At 42.3% G+C, this 19,109-nt stretch overlaps 1 protein-coding gene across 1 annotated transcript; it reads left to right on the forward strand.

Moving 5' to 3' along the window:
• The first annotated feature begins 1,181 nt into the window (after positions 1–1,181).
• Positions 1,182–18,000, forward strand: ZBTB14 (zinc finger and BTB domain containing 14). Its single transcript, XM_029591058.1, has 3 exons — positions 1,182–1,342; positions 9,958–10,040; positions 16,466–18,000. Exons 2-3 carry the CDS (start codon positions 10,038–10,040, stop codon positions 17,822–17,824), a joined length of 1,362 nt encoding a protein of 453 aa, XP_029446918.1. The 5' UTR covers positions 1,182–1,342; positions 9,958–10,037; the 3' UTR covers positions 17,825–18,000.
• The last annotated feature ends 1,109 nt before the right edge of the window (positions 18,001–19,109 follow it).

The following is a 19,109-nucleotide window of genomic DNA, read 5'->3' on the forward strand; positions in this document are numbered from 1 at the left end:
GTGAAGGCGCCAAGAAGGGTGCGAAGGGCGCCGTGCTCGTCAGTGAGCGCGAGCGCATCTCCTTCCGCGGGCCCGCGTTTCGCCTCTCACAGCAGGTTCGCGCCCGCGCCCTGTCCCATTGGTAGCGGAGCCAGCGTCGCCAGCTGGGATTGCCTTGGCTGCTTTGCCTCAAAAGATCCCCCGATGTAAAAGTGCCAACGCTGCGAAATTTAACGATGGCGTTCCAGAAATGCAAATTCTTTCCACTAACATCCCCGCTCCCCCAACACAGCCACACTCGCGCGCGCACACACAGAGAATTTGGATGCTAGCCTCACTACAGTTCGCGAAGGGCACAGCGATGTAGCAACCAAGTGAAAAATAAAGTATGACTTTCAACAATTCTTTTCGTATTGTGCTCCAAAAGATCCAAAGACAAAACAAAAACTTTTCCTCCAATGGGGACGTGCACGAACAGTTACGACTTTACCAAACGCTCATTCGCGGGTACAGCATCTACAATTTCAGGCAGACAGCCCCAGTGACCACTGTCAATGGTCGGTTCGTTAATAAACTTGCAAGCCTTACGGAAGAACAATCCTAAACTGGCAGCGGAGAGTCTTCTTGCAGAAAGAAAAACCCTGGAGGCAAAGTACAAAAACGCGCATCTCCTGAAGTGATCAGAAATGTATTTCCAATACTAACAAACAAAAGCGCACATCAACGTTACAAAAGTCAAAACATCTCAGGAAGCGGTACCCGGTGGAACGCCACACTCCAGTTCTGTGGGGTAAATCTAAGGCCAAGATAGACACCTCCCTCCCGCGCACGCGCATACGGAGCTGCGCACCAGTATCTCCCGTTCGCGGGCCGTTTCTTCAAAACGTCACGCGGTGCAGGAACGCGCATGCTCCCAGCGAGGAAGCCAAGGGTGGGGGAAGAGGTGGGGTTGCTGCATTTCTAGTCGATGTGCATCCGCATAGCCTTCGCAACTTCAACTGAGAAGTGTGAACGCACTTTACATCCTTTCCTCCTCAAAATACAGACTAATTACCTATATTGTAACCCGAGCACATATAGTGTCTGCGTATGTGCCCTTTCAAACTTCTTCCACAACGTCTGGCTTACTTTCTCACTCCCTCCTCCTCTTGCTCGGTTAGTTCCGTGCTTGCGCAGCGCGCCCTTTCCCCACAGCGCATGCACAATTACTAACGCTCGTGCAAGAGGTTACAAGAAAGAAGTGCACAGCGGCGCGCACCCCGCCGACATAAAATACATATTTATTTATGTATCTTCTTTGTTTTGATCGTGTTCACTTGCAGGAAATCCTGGTCGAAATTTATTTACTGTATTGTTACTGGAGGTAAGAAATCCCAATACTAGCCGTGATGAGACTTGCTGGGGGTGTGCACTGATCTGTGAGGGGGGATGGCGGTCGCTCCGCGCGCTCTCGTGCTGCCGCAAGCAAGGGAGCTCGCAGCAGCTCGGGCTACCTGCACCGATTATCTGTATATGCCGCTGCGGATAGGGTGAATTAACAGCACACGATTTTTCATTCATGTCCAAGATGCTTCTACCACGAGCCAGGGCTGCTGTTTTTATATGTGGAGAGACGAGGTGAATGAGAGTGACTGTTAAAAAAAAGCAACAAAAACCCACACGCACAAAACAATTACTTTTTTTTTCTTCTGACTGACGAGAAGCAGGAGAGTGACGGACGACTGATCGTGTTTATGGCTGTGAACGCTGCAGCCGAGCTGGTGCCTGCTCTGCCGGCTGCGCGCGAGGCTCCCGGGGACAATGGAAAGAGCGCGAGGAGTGCGCTCGCGAGGCTCCTGGGGACAATGATGGCGCGCGAGCACTCCTAGGCGCAGAGCCGCTCTCTCTCTCCTCCCTTTTCTCCTTTTCCAACGTATCAAGCGCGACACTGTCATTTGCAAAACGAAAACACCCAGTACCCTTAAAACAAAAGTGGGCTCCCTAGACATCTTCTAGCTGATCCATTTATCTCAGGCTATGACCCACTTTGTTTGAATTTCTTTTTCTCCGTACCAATATCTATTTTTTTATTCTTTGCTTTTTTTTTTTCCCCTCCCTGGTACTTAGGGAAGGCATTTGTTAATACGAAAACATTTGCCTTTAACAGCTTTTTACAAATCGTACGAAACGGACACATCAGTCATGCTGGCTGCGTGCAACGCTTGGCAGTGGGCACCAAGTCCAGACCGTTCACAAGCACATATATAGCGTCTGACGTGTATGCGCCATCTCAGGCACAACAACGTTCGCGCGTCCCCGACAAGCAGAATCATCGGAGGGACTATCGCCCCCTAGTGAGCATAGACTAGTGCAGTATTCTGCTCTCTCTCCGCGTCCCCCCTCCCCCTCCCACTAATTAGGAGTTGTGAGCTAGTTGGCAGTGTTTGGCTTTCAGCGCCCAGGATAATAGATAAGAAAGGTATTCCCAGTAATGGTATATTTTATTGTTTATAGTTATCAAACATAAGTTCCTTTTTCATTTTGGGGTTCAAATTTGTAGATTCTGCCAGATTTCATTTTCAAGTTGAAGATGGTAAGGTCAAAACGCAAACAGAAAAAAAGGCAGGAGTGGTAACCGGGCTATTAGAGTATACTTTTCAAACACCCCACATAATGTTTGCTACAAATATACATATAGTTGACATCAGATTTCAAAGTAAACTTGTATGCATGCATTCACACAGAAAATTATCTCACCAAATCTACCCCGCACAAGCTATCCCTGCTGTTTGATGCACACATTTTCCTGAAATTTTCCACGCAGGCAGTCAAATTTTACTAAATATGTACATACATTCAAACCCTGTCCTTAACTCCATTCCCAAGAAACACCTCTACCGAGTCCTGGTATACTTATGCGCAAACCAGAGTAGCAGTTACTACTCTTAACAGAAGACATGGGGGTAACCTTCAGGGAGTGGCAGTTACCCTTAGAAGAAGTCATGGAGGTAACTTGCATGGAGTGACAATTTCTACCCTAAAAAAAAAACCAAAAAACATCCTTGCTGGGCAGGCTGGATGGACCAACTGGATCTTTTTCTGTTGACATTTTCTATGTTTATGTTCACATGACACAAAAATGTAAGTTGGTCTGCATATCAGCAGGCAATACTGCAAAAAGGCCACTTCTTTGTGTAAAGCACCGTTTTACCCACAAAAGTCCCTTTGAAGAAAACCTCAGCAAAGTTTATGCCAACTTGTTGTCCAAATATGTATATTCCAGGGAAATGCAGGAACACAAAGGTCAATTGCATGTGGCTTAATAAAAAAAATAAAAGCCAAGGAAATATCAGAAAAAGGTTGTGCTGCGTAATGAAAGGGTTAGGGACAGAGAAAGTCTTGCAAAACTGTAACTCAGTGAGTGGAAGAGAGTAATAAAACATGCTAAAATTAATGATGAAAGAAGTATTATTACAAAGAAAAAAACAATCCCAAAAGGTGCTTTACTGACAAAATGATAACAAAGGAGACTTTATGGATGAAGAAGACAACATTGTTGGTGTTATCCTCAAAGCAGAAATCTGCAGAAATGAGTTGATGTCTCATTCTCTCTCTCTCTCTTTTTTTTTTGCAACTAGAAAAATGTTGCAGGCTAAACATTTCCAGGTTTTGTGGTTTTGGAGAACTGGTGCTTCTGAGGGGCAGGCTAGATGAAAGTGAAGTGATAGCAAGTGTAAGGATCCTCTAGGTCCCTCATAAACTAAATTGTCCTGAACTAAAGCCCTAGGCTAGGAAGTTGTAGTTTGCAGACCATCCCTGGAGCATCTCTACAGAGGTTTGCCTGCAGGAGGAGAGGTGTGGTTTTCTTGAGTTGAAATTTGCAGGAGGGCGCTAGTAGCAGTGGTTTCTATTTCGAGGCCCTTAGGATGATCCAGGAGAAGAGACTCTACCCTGGCCAGTTTCTCCAGGTCTGGAAGGGATTGTCTCGGAAGAGTGAGAAGAGGAGTTTTTAGAGAGCTGCTTGTTTGGTTTTTTTTTTTTCAGAGATTTTTGCTTTTTTGGGAGCCTGATCCTGTCCCAGAAGGATTGTCATCCCTGCCTGGGGAAAGGATAAGGTGCAGTGATTTCTTCCATTCAGCCAAGGAGGGACAGCAGTGACCTGGCAAGAGATGGAGAGAAGTATTTTTGTAGATCATTTTGTTCTTTTTTTTTTTTTTTTTTTGGGGGGGAGGAGAGGAATTTTTGCCACCAGTTCCTGCCCTCTGACAAGGAGGAAAGATTTGGGATTTTTTTTTTTTATTAACACTTTTGGGACTTTCTACCACAGAACAGTGTTTGTTTCCCAACCAGTGTGCTTTCAGGCCAGATCAGGTGTGCCACAGAAAAGTCACCACTGCCTGATACTCAGATCCAGATGAGCACCTGGGCTCTGCTGTCATCACCTTGCAGCAACAAGAGTCACCAGTGGTGGCTCTTAGACTAGTAGGAACACCTTTCTGACATCATGTGTAATCATAAAAGCCTCCTCATCCTAGCTACAGCCTGAGCCCCGGAGGGTGGTAATTAATGGGCAGCATGCAGGGGGCACGGATAGCTGGGATTTGCTTTAGGCAGCACGCTCATTATCTTTTGAGTCCTTCCAAACGCTCTTATCCCTACACTGGGAGTGTGTGCAGTGAGCACTGGACACGACTTACTCTTGAGTATATTGGGATCAGCAGCTTTGGCAGACACACGAGGCAGCCAAGGTACCTAAATGAGCTGGCTGCCTGCGCCACACCAGCTTCTCCCTTCTCTTGCACTTGCGTCTCCCTTTGTTCTAACATTTGGAAGAGAGACTGGTGGGGATTTCAGAGCGTCCCTAGATCTCTTTTTGTCCATATGACTCCTCTCCATGTCTGCATTATCTGCTCTATGGAGGTTGGTATGAAAGGTTGGAAAACACTGCACTTAGAAGTTCAAGCTTTTGACATCAAAGATATGATAGAGGAACAAGTAAATGTTAACCGGTTGTTTATTCTTTCAAAAAAGTTTGAAGATTAAAGGACACAAAATGAAGTTACTACGTGATATATTTTAAACTAATACGAGAAAATATTTTTTTTACTCGTTGCCAGAGAATGAGGCACATTTATTTACATTAGTTTTTGATTAAGGAGTCATGGTTTTTATCATGAGTTGGATGCATGGTTCTTTTTCTGAGTCACCTATTTTTTTTATGTTGTTGTTATTTATTATTTGTTTTATTTTTTTTTTTTGTCAAGACTTTTTCTGATGTATTTAACAATTATTTTTTTTTATTTTGCTTTTATTAATAGTGTATGTAAATTGAAACCTGCTTGGTATTGTAGATAAGCAGGCTATACATTTATAAATAAATGTGGTGAAAACTATTCGTGTAGCTGCGTTTAAAACAGGTTTGGACAAGTTCCTGGATGAAAAGTCCATAAACCATTATTAAGGTGGAGTTGCAGATATCCACCGATTATTCTTGGGAGAAGCTGCTTGGAATCTATCTAGCCCTTGGGATCCTGCTAGGTACTTATGACCTGGATTGGCCACTGTTGGAAACAGAATATTGGACTTGATGGATCTTTGATCTGACTCAGTATGGCAAATTTTGTGTTCTTAAATAGGAGATCCCGGTTCCCTCTAGGAGCCCACATTTTATCACTCAGGGGTGTGTTGGGTTTTTCCCTAGTGTCTGCCATCAAAGTAACACTGACTTAGCTAATAAGAGAAAGCAATACCTTTGGACTGTTTATTTTGATGAGAAGGTAAATTGGATAATTTTTGTTGGAAATTGTACTTTTAAGTGTTTTTGGTTGCAATAAATTATGGTTGAATACCTCACCAGAGTGTCCAGCATCTTCTTTTAAGTATCAGAGGTGCCCTAAAGCAAGGAATCAGAAGAGTGAGTACACCTGTGGGAGAGAGTATGAGCAGAGAGAGAATTTTTCCCGCTATTACACCTTGGGCCGGGAGGTTAAGCCTGTCGCTCTCCCACCCTCATCAAGAGAAGCCACACCTTGGGGTTGAAGAGACTGGTGCAAGAGAACTGGGACTAAGCCTTGGGACTGAGTGTGTTCCCTATTCCAGTTTTGCCCTAACAATGAACTAGCGGGCTACACAATATTACACAATGTTTTAGGAAATAGTTAAGTTTGGGTGGTTTTGTCAGGTACATCTAGTCCCCCATATTTAACAAGGGACCTAAATTCAAACCAATCGGCTGTAGACATAAGAAATGCCATGCTGAGGCAGGCCAAAAGTCCATCAAGCCCAGCTGCTCAGCATCCTGTCTTTGACTAATCTGACAGATCCCAAAGAGTAGATCCATTCTTTCTGGCTCGCTCCCAGGGATAAATGTTGGCTTTTCCAAATCTACTTGGCTAATAACTGTTTATGGAGTTTTTTGGGAGCTTGTCCAAACCTCAGTTAAAATCCACTATGCTAGAAGCTTTGAACACATGCTCTTGCAAAAAATTCCACAGCTTGATTGTGAACTGAGTAAAAAAATACTTATTCCGATTAGTTTCATGAAGTGTCCTCTAGTCTTAGTACTATTTGAAAGTGTAAATAACCATTTCCTATTTACGTGATCTACGTGACTCATGATTTTATAATCCTCTATCAATATCCCCTTCTCAGTCGTGTCTTTTGCAAGCTGAAGAGTCCTAACCTGTTTAACCTTTCCTCACTGGAGAGCTGTTCCATGCCCTTCTCTGTACCTTTTCTAGTTCTGCTGTATCTTTATTGAGATGGGGTGACCAGAACTGCACACAATACTCAAGGGGGCGGATTTTCAGAGCCCTGCTCGCGTAAATCCGCCCAAAACCGGGCGGATTTACGCGAGCAGGGCCCTGCGCGCCGGTAGGCCTATTTTACATAGGCCTACTGGCGCGCGCAGAGCCCCGGGACTCGCGTAAGTCCCGGGGTTTTCGGAGGGGGCGTTTCGGGGGGCAGGCCCGAACCGTGCGGCGTTTTCGGGGCGTGTCGGGAGCGTTCCGGGGGCGGGCCCGGGGGCGTGGCCGCGCCCTCCGGACCCGCCCCCAGGTCGCGTCCCTCCGGGAGGCGTAAATCCCCCGACAAAGGTAAGAGGGGGGTTTAGACAGGGCCGGGCGGGTGGGTTAGGTAGGGGAAGGGAGGGGAAGGTGAGGGGAGGGCAAAGGAAAGTTCCCTCCGAGGCCGCTCCGATTTCGGAGCGGCCTTGGAGGGAACGGGGGTAGGCTGCGCGGCTCGGCGCGCGCCGGCTATACAAAATCCATAGCCTTGCGCGCGCCGATCCAGGTTTTTAGCAGATACGCGCGGCTCCGCGCGTATCTACTAAAATCCAGCGTACTTTTGTTTGCGCCTGGAGCGCAAACAAAAGTAGGCTATTCGCGCTCCTTTTAAAATCCGCCCCAAGGTGCGGTAGCACCATGCATCAATATAGAGGTATTATGCTATTGTCTGTTTTATTCTCCATTCCTTTTAGAATAATTTCTGAAACATTAGTTGCCTTTTTGACTGCTGCCATGCCTGTTAGCCTGGTTTTTTTTCCCCTAGGAAAAATGTGGGACGGTGTCATGAAAAGTAAATGGTTACAGGGTGACTTTTTTTTTTTTAATGTTAGAAGCAAACCTGATGTACAAAATATAAGTAATTTGGTTTATCTTGCTTTTGCTAAAGCATTTGCTACATTATCCAGCGAAAAGCTGATATTCAAATTACAGAAGATGGAGTTTATAGAGAACATTGGTGAGCAGGAAAGAATCTGGCTAAATGTTTAGCAGCAGTGGTTCATAATTCATTTGGATTCATCTGATTTAGGGGTCTGTTTTTGAGCAGAGTGTCAAAAATCCCACAATTAGTTGTCAGAATGCAATGTGTTTCAAACCAATGTCTCTGGAGGAAAGAGACCAGAAATGTTTGCAAGAGCTACAGGATGATTGAGGATTGAAGCAATCTTTATGCTTACCCTATGGCAGCCAAGAAGGCAGAAGTTCCCGATTGATGGAGCAGTAGAAACACCCCAATCTGTAGTCGGATTTTAAGACAACTCTGGAAAACCAATCCTCAATGGGTTGCTTTCTCCAGAACTTCTGTGCCCTGGCTTATTCCTGGCTTCCTGGATTTATGCTATCTTCTACTTTCCTTTTGAAGGGCTTGCTGCAGACTCTGGAGATACCCTTGCACATTCTGATCAGTTTTACCCATGGTCCAACCAGATTCTGACAGTTATGCCAGTTGAAACTTTGGCAATTGCCCTGATGGAGGCAGTGACCTGACAGTCTGAGATGCAAAAATAATTAGTCACCATGGTCCAAACTATGTAGGACCATATACTTCACTTGCAACAGCAGATAAATGCCATATGGACCTCAAACATGGCCCACAGAGAACTTGGCCTCAGGGCCAGAACCTAGACATATTCAACGGGAACCAGAAAAAAATATGAGGTTTTATGAACCAGGGCCACATCCTATTCCACTTTGGGTGAATTAAGATGAACTGGTGCTTCTAGCTGCCCGACAGACTTTCATTAATCATTCTTTGCATTAATGCTGACTGGCTCTTTGGAGAACATAACCATGAGAGGAAACTCGAGTTTCCTTGGGGATCTAGAGAGTTAGCTTTCTCATGCAAAACCTTATGCACCCTCACTAACAACCATGATCATTGAGGGGCAAGTCAATATCTCTCAACCACAGAAAACAATTAAACTCTGGAATTTGTTGCCAGAGGATGTGGTTAGTGCAGTTAGTGTAGCTTTGTTTAAAAAAGGATTGGTTAAGTTCTTGGATGAGAAGTCCATTACCTGCTATTAATTAAGTTGACAGAAAAAAAGCCACTGCTATTACTAGCAACAGTAGCAAGGGATATACTTAGTTTTCGGGTACTTACCAGGTTCTTATGGCCTGGATTGGCCACTGTTGGAAACAGGATGCTGGGCTTGATGGACCCTTGGTCTGACCCAGTATGTATTGCGGGTAAGCAGGGCATCAACAAGTAAAATAACCCAAAAGACTGTACAATTAGAAACCCCATCTACTGGGAAATGAGTCATTTCAATTCCAGTTGTGGGCCTTTGGCTGGGATGTTAGATCAAAGACACTCTTCATATATTAGGACCAGTCACTCCATTCCTACTGATTCCAGTCTCTCTTACATGGGAGAATTGAAATTTAAAGACAACAATGGTGATTGACTCCTGAGCTTCTGCCTATTTTATTGATATGAAATTTGCACAATAGCAGGAAGTGCTAAAATGATCTCAGTAGATAGCATATATGGGTTCCACTAGCCTCTAGTCCAGAAAACCTTGATTGGGATGTACTACTCATAAATTCTATACAGAACCAACAATAAATAATCTGCTTTGACCCAATCCTGGCTCTTCATTCCCTGGTCTAGAATGTCACAGCCCAACAATAGACTGGATGCATATGACTTCCAAAAAGTATAAAGAGTTCAGAAAAATATTCTGTAAAATGGCAGCTGACTGCTGATCAAACTTCGGACAGGAACAGAAATCCCACTCAAAAGAATATACTCCCTTTCAGAACCAGAATGTAAAACCTTACAGCAATACTTGAAAGAGAACTTGGACAAAGGATTAATTTGGCTCTCAATGTCACTAGTAGGAACTCCTATCTTATTTTTCCCCCCAAAAGATGGATTCTTATGCCCATATGTAAATTATAGGACATTGAATGCAATTACTATCCAAAACAGGTCTTCCCTCCCCCTCATTAATAAGTTGTTTGAATGCCATTGCACAGATTTTCACAAATTTGAATTTATGTGGAGCCTATAATCTGATCCACATTAGGGAGGCAGACAAACAGAAGATTTCTTTTCAAACTGGATTTGGAAACTGAGAGAGCCCCAAGGCCCACTTTCCCTTTCTATTGCAATACCACAAACATTACTTGATCTCTTTTCTGTAGTTGGCATTAATTGATGGTCTTTATTTTTGAGGATGCAAAATACTATACAGCTTGTTTTATCTTTTAGGTTCCGAATTCCTCGCATAGAGGTTAGTCTGCCTTCATCAACAGTTTGGTGATCAGTCATTAAGAACATTGCTTCCGTTCATGGTACAGTATGCTATTTGATGTTTTCTGCTTCATTTGTTAGTTGTGCAGTTGAACTAGGCCAGGGGTGGCCAACTCCTGTCCTTGACAGTCACAGACAGGCCAGGTTTTCAGGATATCCACAATGAATATGCATGAAATAGATTTATTTGGCATTGCATGCAAATCTCTCTCATGCATATTCATTGTGGATATCCAGAAAACCTGGTCTGTTTGTGGCTCCTGAGGACCGGAGTTGGTCATCCCTGAACTAAGTTTTTTAGGAAGGACCAGTCTTTTTACCTCTGTTAATTTAGTGTGTTGAATTAAAATTCAGTGTAGTAGGTAGAAGATTTAGCATACTTGACATCTGCTTTTACATGACTGGACAGAGATGACTCTTGTTCTTCCACAGCTAAAAAGATCTCTGCAGTTAACTGTAGAGATTTGCTAGTTCATGTAAATATTATAAAGGATACCCACTCACAGATGCCTATTAACTGTTTGATTTTCACAGATTTGAAGTCCTTTATAAAATCATGACCTTAATAAATCTGTAGATATAGAAAATTGATTGAATTAGCACGTTTGAAACTTGTGAGTATTAGAGTCAGTTGTTTAGACTTTAGTCTTACTGTGTCATTCACACATCTTTCATAAACCTTCATAATTTATTTATCTTATTTATTATTTTTATATACTGACATTCGACATTCGATCTCAATCAATTCAGGTACTGTAGGTATTTCTCTATCCCCGGAGGGCTTACAATCTAAGTTTTTGTACCTGAGGCAATGGAGGGTAAAGTGACTTGCCCAAGGTCACAAGGAGTGACAGCAGGACTCAAACCCTGGTCTCCTGCTTTATAGTCCACTGCTCTAACCACTAGGCTATTCCTCTTTCCTCACAGGTACAGTAGCACTACTGTTCACAAGTTTCAAATTTGTGCTAATTCAATCATTTTCTGTGTGCTACCAATATATTTTCATATACTTAAAATTAATTTCCATGAAACTTAAAAGTAAGCTTCTAAAACAATTACTAACAAGACCTTTAATATTTTCAGACGTTTTCTGTATTATATTCAGTTGGTAGTAGGATGTGGTATGTTCTAAGGGACCAGGATAAAATATATTGTGATACATGAGCTTTTGAGATGACACAAGTCCTAAGCTACTGGAACTGCACAAGTAGGTCCTTAAAACTGTTTTATAATTTCAGTTACAATACTTTCTTATTACTACTCGGTTAAAGCTGGATAAAATGAGGCCCACGAAGATAACAGTGTGATGTGTACATGGCGGTTCCTGACATGTCATCGCAAGCTTTCACCACAAGGTGTCACCTTGTCCCTTAAAAATGCCACATCTAGTTTTAAAAATGAGTTTCAGAGATTGGTTGTCTAGATGGCCTGCCAAGTTATATGTGGCCTTTATCACTATGCTGATGATTCAGAGTTTTCCTGAAGCTGGTCAGTGATTTCTGTGAGAAAAAGAAAAACAGTGAGGAGAAGCCATTTTGCAGTGGATGGGCATTCTGGCATTAAAATTGCCACCCCGATTGGAAGCTTAGCCGTATAGCTGTCAGCGAAAAACGGAATGATTGTATGTATATGTCAGATGATGTCCTTACTCATAGAGATGATCCTTGCACAGCAGCGCTGAGGAAATGGTGGAGTGCGGCGGTGCGAGGAAGCTTCCGCCTTCATTGCCAGTCTTGTCCTGTGGATGACCGGGGAATTTAATTTTTCATTGCTACCTCATAAGTCTGGCACTTTTCACAAATATTAAGAATACTTTTAATTGACTAAAATAAATCTAACAAAATCCCCAATGACATTTTGGCTCTGCACATTTACAATTCTAGTTCATTTATCATGTTAGATTAAGTTCCTGTTCTGAAATAATCTTTGGGAGGTATGTAGTCTATACTATGCAGAGTGGACTGTATACTGAAAGTGGAAGGCAGTTATTGGTTAATGGAAGTGGTGGAAAAATATCTATGGGGTGCATATTTGGACAAAGTCATCTAGGTAAGGGCCTCATTTACTAAGCATTTTTCCCATAGACACAGAATGGGAGAAAGCCCATGTATGGCTAACTTATAAGAGGATTTTAAAATCCCCGTGTGTCCCAAAACCAGGAGGTACGTGCACAAGTTGGGCTGGCACACGTTGAGCGGCTTTCAAAAGCCCCCTCCCGCTACGCGCACAAATGAAACTTTCCAAAAAAGGGGACAGGGTGTAATATGGGCATGCCGGGGTCCAGCCAAGAAAGGTGCGTGTCAATACTTGCACATCCGTGTGTGCGCCTGGGGTCCCCTGCTGCGTGAATTTACTTCTGGTATGGATGGCGTGTAAGTATTAAAACAAAATAATCTAGGCTAGTTAGTGGGGTTTTAATGGGGTTTTAAGGGTCGGGGCTAACAGGGAGAAAGGGTGGCTATTAAATTGGGAGGGGGGTTTTGAAAGGCCTATCCCTTAACTGGGTGAACTGGGAACGAACTGGGAAAATGGCGAATGGCGTCAGCGCGCATCCCTTATAACATTTCCCCGCTTACGCAGTAGAAGTGGCATTTGAGCGCAGATGCGCGAATCCATTTAAAATTGTACGCACGTATGCACAGGCATGTTATAAAATAGAAGCGTTTTTGGCTATGAGGCTGTAAATGTGCGCCCGCGCGCCTTTGCATGCATGCACGTTTGCCGGCTTGCGCCCAGAGACGCGTCCATTTTATAATAATCGCGTTTATATGCGCACATTATAAAACAGCCTGGACGCGCATACATTTGCGCACAATTTTAAGTGGACGCGCGCATGTGAGTGCAAATGCCACTTCTACCATGTAAGTGTGAACATTTTTATAAGGAACGCGTGTCAGCGTCATTCACCATTTTTCCCAGTTCATTCCCAGTTCATCCAGTTAAGGGATAGGTCTTCCAAATTCCCCTAATTTAATAGCCATCTTTCCCCCCTGTTAGCCCCAACCCTTAAAACTGCGCTGACTAGCCTAGATTTTTTTTTTCTTTAATACTTCCATGCCATCCCTAGCAGAAATACATTTACGAGGCAGGGGGACCCCGGCGTACGCAAGGACGTGTAATTATTTACATGCACATTTCTTGGCCAGGCCCCAAGATGCTCATGCCCCTCCCAGACCATGTCCATGCCCCGCCCCTTTTTCGGAACTTTTCATTTGCGCGCGTACATGGGCGACTTTTAAAATCCGCTAGGCACCGGCCCAACTTGTGCACGTATCTCCTGTTTTTGGTGCATGCAGGGCTTTCAGTATTCACTTATTAGCCAGGATATTCAGTGGTGCGGCTGTGCCGGATAAAGTTAGCCGGATAAAATAACTGGCTAACTTTAGACCTGCTCAATCCCTCAGCCAGGTAAGCTTGGATATCACAACTTAATCCGGGTAACCCCTCGCTTCATCATTCTGCTGTATTTAAAGCAGAATGTTGTGTTGTGAAAAAAAAAAAGAGGCGGGGCGTGATAGTGGGCAGCCGGCCGCATCGCGGCAGTGCGGTTTTGCCCGCCGCGGTGCGACCACACCGCACGCTATCGCCCCCCCCCAGTGTTGCCAGCTCCCACAGTGCTGCCGGCGATAATGTGAAAAGCATTATCGCTCGCAGCGCTGTCGGGAGATAACTCCGCCCAAACCCCGCCCACACTCCTCCCCTTCCCCTAATTTAGATAATACCGCCGCGATTACCGGCACGTCGCACAATAAAGAATGACCCTATAAGTTGGCTGGATGTGTAGCTGTTCCCAGTTAGGCCCCGGAACACCTTGTTTTTTATCCAGCTAGATTTTAGCAGGAGAAAATCTAGCTGGATATACCAAAACGTGGCTTTTGAATATCTTGACGTTTGAATATCTACCTCTATAAACTTAGACGCCAGCCAAGAAATTTAGGAGGAAGAGAAGTTTGCTTTTTCCACCCCCTTTTTTCGGCTATTTTGTGCTTTATTTTTTGATCCATGGTATTTTTTTCTTTTTTCGACCTTTTCCTTTATTTTTGCTTTGCTTTGCTCTTTTTTCCTCTTCTCCATGTCCTCTTCTCCCCCTTCTCTTCTATCTATGGACCCTTCCTCTAATTCCTCTACTCTCCCCTGAACATACGCTCTCTCCTTCCTGCATCCCCTCCCTCCAGGCGCTCTTCTTGGTGGCAGTTGCTTCCTCTCTCTCTCTGTCTCTGGCCCAGGCCATGCCAGCCTCTCTTCCATTGAGTGCCAAGGTCCGAATTTTGGACAACCTGGCACCGGGGATTTTTCCAGCACTACTTACTTGAGTCACAAGGAAGCAGAATTCCTAGTTTTTTGTTTGAAAGACAATATAACCATATTACTTAGTGTGTTTAAAATAACCTATCTAGTATTAAAATAGCAAATTAATATTTTTATTCTTAACCAAAATATGATAGCATATGTGCGGTGAACCATTTTTATACTTTTCAGAAGGATCCCTTATTTCATGCTCAAAGCAAAAGTTTTAAAAAGGAGTTACCCCACTTTTTGTTTTACTGTGTGAGAGCCTCCTCATTGGACCTCTGCATGGTTGTTCCTGGCATTTCCCTTCCGTTGCTAATCTGTTTTGATCACCTCTTAAATAGGGGTTCTCAAACTCTGGCTTTTAAGTGCTGCAAACAGGTCTGGTTTTCAGAGTAACTAAAAGTATGCCAGTAAACCTGGTTCGTGGGTCAAGTGTATGCAAATACATTTGATACATATTTATTGTGGGCATCCTGAAAACCAGTCCTGGTTGTAGTCCTTGAGGACTGGGGTTGAGAACTTCTGCCTTAAATTATGCTTTCTTCCATTTTAGGTCAGGCTCATTCATGATACTTGACTGTCATTGATAATGTGCACGAAAAGGAGTCAGCCCAAAAGAATACATGTATTGTTTCAGAGCAGGCAAAACCTCTTTTTTAAAAAAAAAAGTATAAGCTCAGCCAACATGCTTAGCTTATATCATCACTGGCAATGACTTAAGGTACACACTTGTACATTTTATCTCTCTAATAAATCGATCTTCATACGCAAACTGTGCAGTACTTTGTATGTGAAGATCAGCTTGGTTTGTGCAGAATGAAATGTACCCATATAATTTGTCAGCTAGGCACTATATTAGAAATTTACCTGTAATTATCTTTACATAGCAACTGATATAGAAAGGACTGAATGCCTGGAAACTGAAACATGTATGCCTCAGCTTTGCAGATTGTTTCCTGTGATACTGTACAAGATTCCTAAGTCATGGCTGGTTATGAGAATGACTGCTTAATTTTCAAAGGCTTTTCCATGGGTAGAACAGTATTTTATGCACAAAAATGGCTTCTTATAAAATTGCCTGCCCGATATGCAGGTGATATATTCGTCTTGTTCGTGGGTAAATTTACCTGGATTGAGCAGAGGCGTTCCCGGGAGTGGAATTGGATTTCCACAGGAAATTTATGTGGACATTTTAGCAGGTGTAACATTTGCCGGTAGATTTGGTGGGATAATTTTCAAAGCGGATTTATGCACTTGTCTGTTTTGAAAATTAGTGTAACTTATTTGTGTATTTGCTGGTTAACTTTTGAGCGATATTATAAAATTACCCCCCAAATGTATGCAGGTAATTTTCTTTCCTAACCAAATTCCATGCCCCAAAATGCCCTTTCTAATATGGCTAAAAGTGTGTGCAGCTGAAAATTCAGTTGGATTACGCCATTCTATCTGCGTAACCCGTTTTTACGCTTGTAGAGCCCGAATGAGCCTTTGAAAATGTAACTTTTGATGGCTATAAAATGTTTCTGTAATTCTGCAAAACTTCTAACATTTTTACAGATCACTTATAGATATAAAGAAAATGCATTTTGAAAAAATTCTTCTATATTGTAATTGAAGTATTCTGTTAATTCATAGTAATAATTAATGCTAAACATCTGTCTCTCTTTTCCCTATATCCCTTCATCATCTTTTCCCTATATCCCTTCATCATCTATGCAAGCCATCCCTTAGTAGGGAAGTACCTATGCCTTTGTATGTGTCTTGAACCTGGTGCGGAATGTTGGATTAATGCAAGCTATGAAAATGGGAGCACACGGTCAAGTCATTCTGTGTCACCTAAGGTCATTTCCCTCCCCGCATCTATGAGCTGAAGGAATAGGTTTCTTCTGATATGTTGCTCCTTGTTCCCCAGCTGAAGCCAACAGAAGACACTTTCTAGCATACCTGAGTAGATGGTGCACCAAATGCAATGCAACGTATTGCTGCTGAGTAGTCTACAAAAACTCTAAAGAGATTGTGCTGAAAATGCTATTAACTTTTTTTATCATTAAAAATTCTTATTGCTACGTTTTTGCCAGAGGTTCTGAAATAGATCTGTGTTTTGACTGAATATCTTATTAAATGATCATTAATAAAACTTTTTTATTTTTATTCCATTTTTTTCCCTTCTTAGGATTTTTTCATCAGTATGTCTGAAACACTAAAATACAATGATGATGACCACAAAACTGTGTTTTTGAAAACACTAAATGAACAGCGACTCGCAGGAGAATTTTGCGATATAGCTATTGTAGTAGAAGATGTAAAGTTCAGAGCACATCGGTGTGTGCTTGCCGCTTGTAGTACTTACTTCAAAAAACTTTTCAAGAAATTGGAAGTGGATAGCTCTTCAGTTATAGAAATTGATTTTCTTCGCTCTGATATATTTGAAGAAGTTTTGAATTACATGTACACTGCAAAGATTGCAGTGAAGAAAGACGATGTCAACTTGATGATGTCATCAGGTCAGATTCTTGGAATCCGTTTTCTGGATAAACTCTGCTCCCAGAAACGTGATGTCTCTAGCCCAGAAGAAAACAGTACCCAGCCAAAGAGTAAGTATTCCTATGGAACGAGTCTGAAGATCAGTCGTCCAGATGGTGAGCCCAATGACACCCAAGATGATGAAGTGGAAGAAATTGGTGATCAGGATGATAGTCCATCAGATGATACAGTGGAGGGAACCCCACCTAGTCAGGAAGAAGAGAAATCACCGACCGCAACGCTAAGGGTTCAAGAAGCTATTCTGAAAGAACTTGGAAGTGAAGAAGTCCGCAAGGTAAACTGCTACGGGCAGGAAGTGGAAGCAATAGAAACTACTGAACCAAAGGACATGGGATCGCAGACTCCTCAAGCTCTAACGTTTAACGATAGCATAAGTGAGGTCAAAGATGAGCAGACACCCGGGTGGACCACTGCAACCAATGATATGAAGTTTGAGTATTTGCTTTATGGTCACAGCAGAGAACAGTTTGCCTGTCAAGCATGCGGTAAGACATTTACCGATGAAGGACGATTGAGGAAGCATGAAAAACTCCATACAGCAGATAGACCATTTGTCTGTGAAATGTGCACTAAAGCCTTCACCACGCAGGCACACCTAAAAGAGCATCTGAAAATCCACACAGGCTACAAGCCCTACAGCTGTGAGGTGTGTGGAAAGTCTTTTATTCGCGCACCTGATCTGAAAAAGCATGAAAGAGTTCACAGCAATGAAAGACCATTTGCCTGCCACATGTGTGACAAGGCCTTCAAACACAAGTCCCACCTCAAAGACCATGAAAGGAGGCACAGGGGAGAAAAGCCATTTGTCTGCACATCTTGTACTAAGGCGTTTGCTAAAGCCTCTGACCTGAAGCGACATGAGAATAACATGCACAGTGAACGTAAGCAAGTCCCCAGCAGTGCCATCCAGAGTGAAACAGAACAGTTGCAGGCAGCAGCCATGGCAGCTGAAGCCGAGCAACAGCTGGAAACTATAGCTTGCAATTAAGAACCCAAATAGCAAACTTTATCCATCAGACATTGCCATGTAACTTAAGAAGTTACATTTGATGATGGTTTGTCAAATCACGTGTCCAGACAGCAGTGTTGATATATACTGCAAAGAGTCCTACAGCCGTTCTTAAAGTAGCGGTACTACCTGCTCTCATTAAAATATGAATTTGACTGGTTTTTGCTCTGTTCCCCTTAATTCTTATGTTTTTACATATATAGTATTTGGAATAAATGGAGTGTATGTTTTGTTATGACCTTGTCCTCTGTTTTTAGCTATAGACTACCATGAGGTCACAATAATGCCATGTATGCTGTACTTATACTTTGGCTGTACAGTCCTAGGATGGTAATTGCAAGACTCTAGTTTACTATAGACTCATAACAGAGGTGGGGAATTAAGTAGGAGGATCTTTTTAAAATTTTAGATATTTATAATATGGAATGAGATTCAAATAAGAAAGAAAGAAACTTAATTTTATTTGACCTTACTACCAAGTAAATTATTAAAAAGAAAATCTCTTGGTGCTGCTGCTTTAACTAGCCATTTTAAAACATTAATGAAAATTATTTTGTTGGGATTAAGAGTTTTGTTTCATGAGTGCCAAGGTGTATGAACTTTATCCACTTGCTGTTATTTAAAATGATTTATTAAAACCTTGGGAGGTAATTTTGAAAAGGACTTTATGCACGTACATTGGCTTTTTGAAAATTGCTACTTTTACATGCATAACTCCTTTGAAAATTCACTCCATAGAGCTGAATTTTCAAAAGGTTTTACGTGCGTAAATGGACTTTGAAAATTGCTATGCCATATGCTACTTTTACGCATGTAACTCCTTTTGAAAATTACCTCCTATGAGCTGATGAATTTGATTTTAATTTTTGTATGAAGCCTAAAAACTAGGGACAGTTTCAAATCAAGTTTTAGTCATAAATATTGTAGGAATTTGTGTACATATTCCTAGCTATTGATTTATGTTACTCTTGAACCATATGATTAGCAGAACTGCTGAAATACAATTTTTTAAGAAGCATTAGCATCGATGCACACTTTTTATTTAAAATAATAAAAGACCTGGTGAGTGAATCTACATGAGATCTTGCAATAAATTTGTAACCCACAAAATAGAAAAAGAAACTGATGTTTTATTAGTGAACCTTATCAAGTTTTGAATTTGAGTTCAGTCTTTCTTTTTCACTAAGTAAATCCTACCAGCATTTTTTTTTTTACTTTGCCTTTCCTACCCTATATATAGTCATTTGACTAGGAAAGTGGAGAT

This window comes from Rhinatrema bivittatum, chromosome 2 (genome assembly GCF_901001135.1).
Source record: "Rhinatrema bivittatum chromosome 2, aRhiBiv1.1, whole genome shotgun sequence".
NCBI lineage: Eukaryota > Metazoa > Chordata > Amphibia > Gymnophiona > Rhinatrematidae > Rhinatrema > Rhinatrema bivittatum.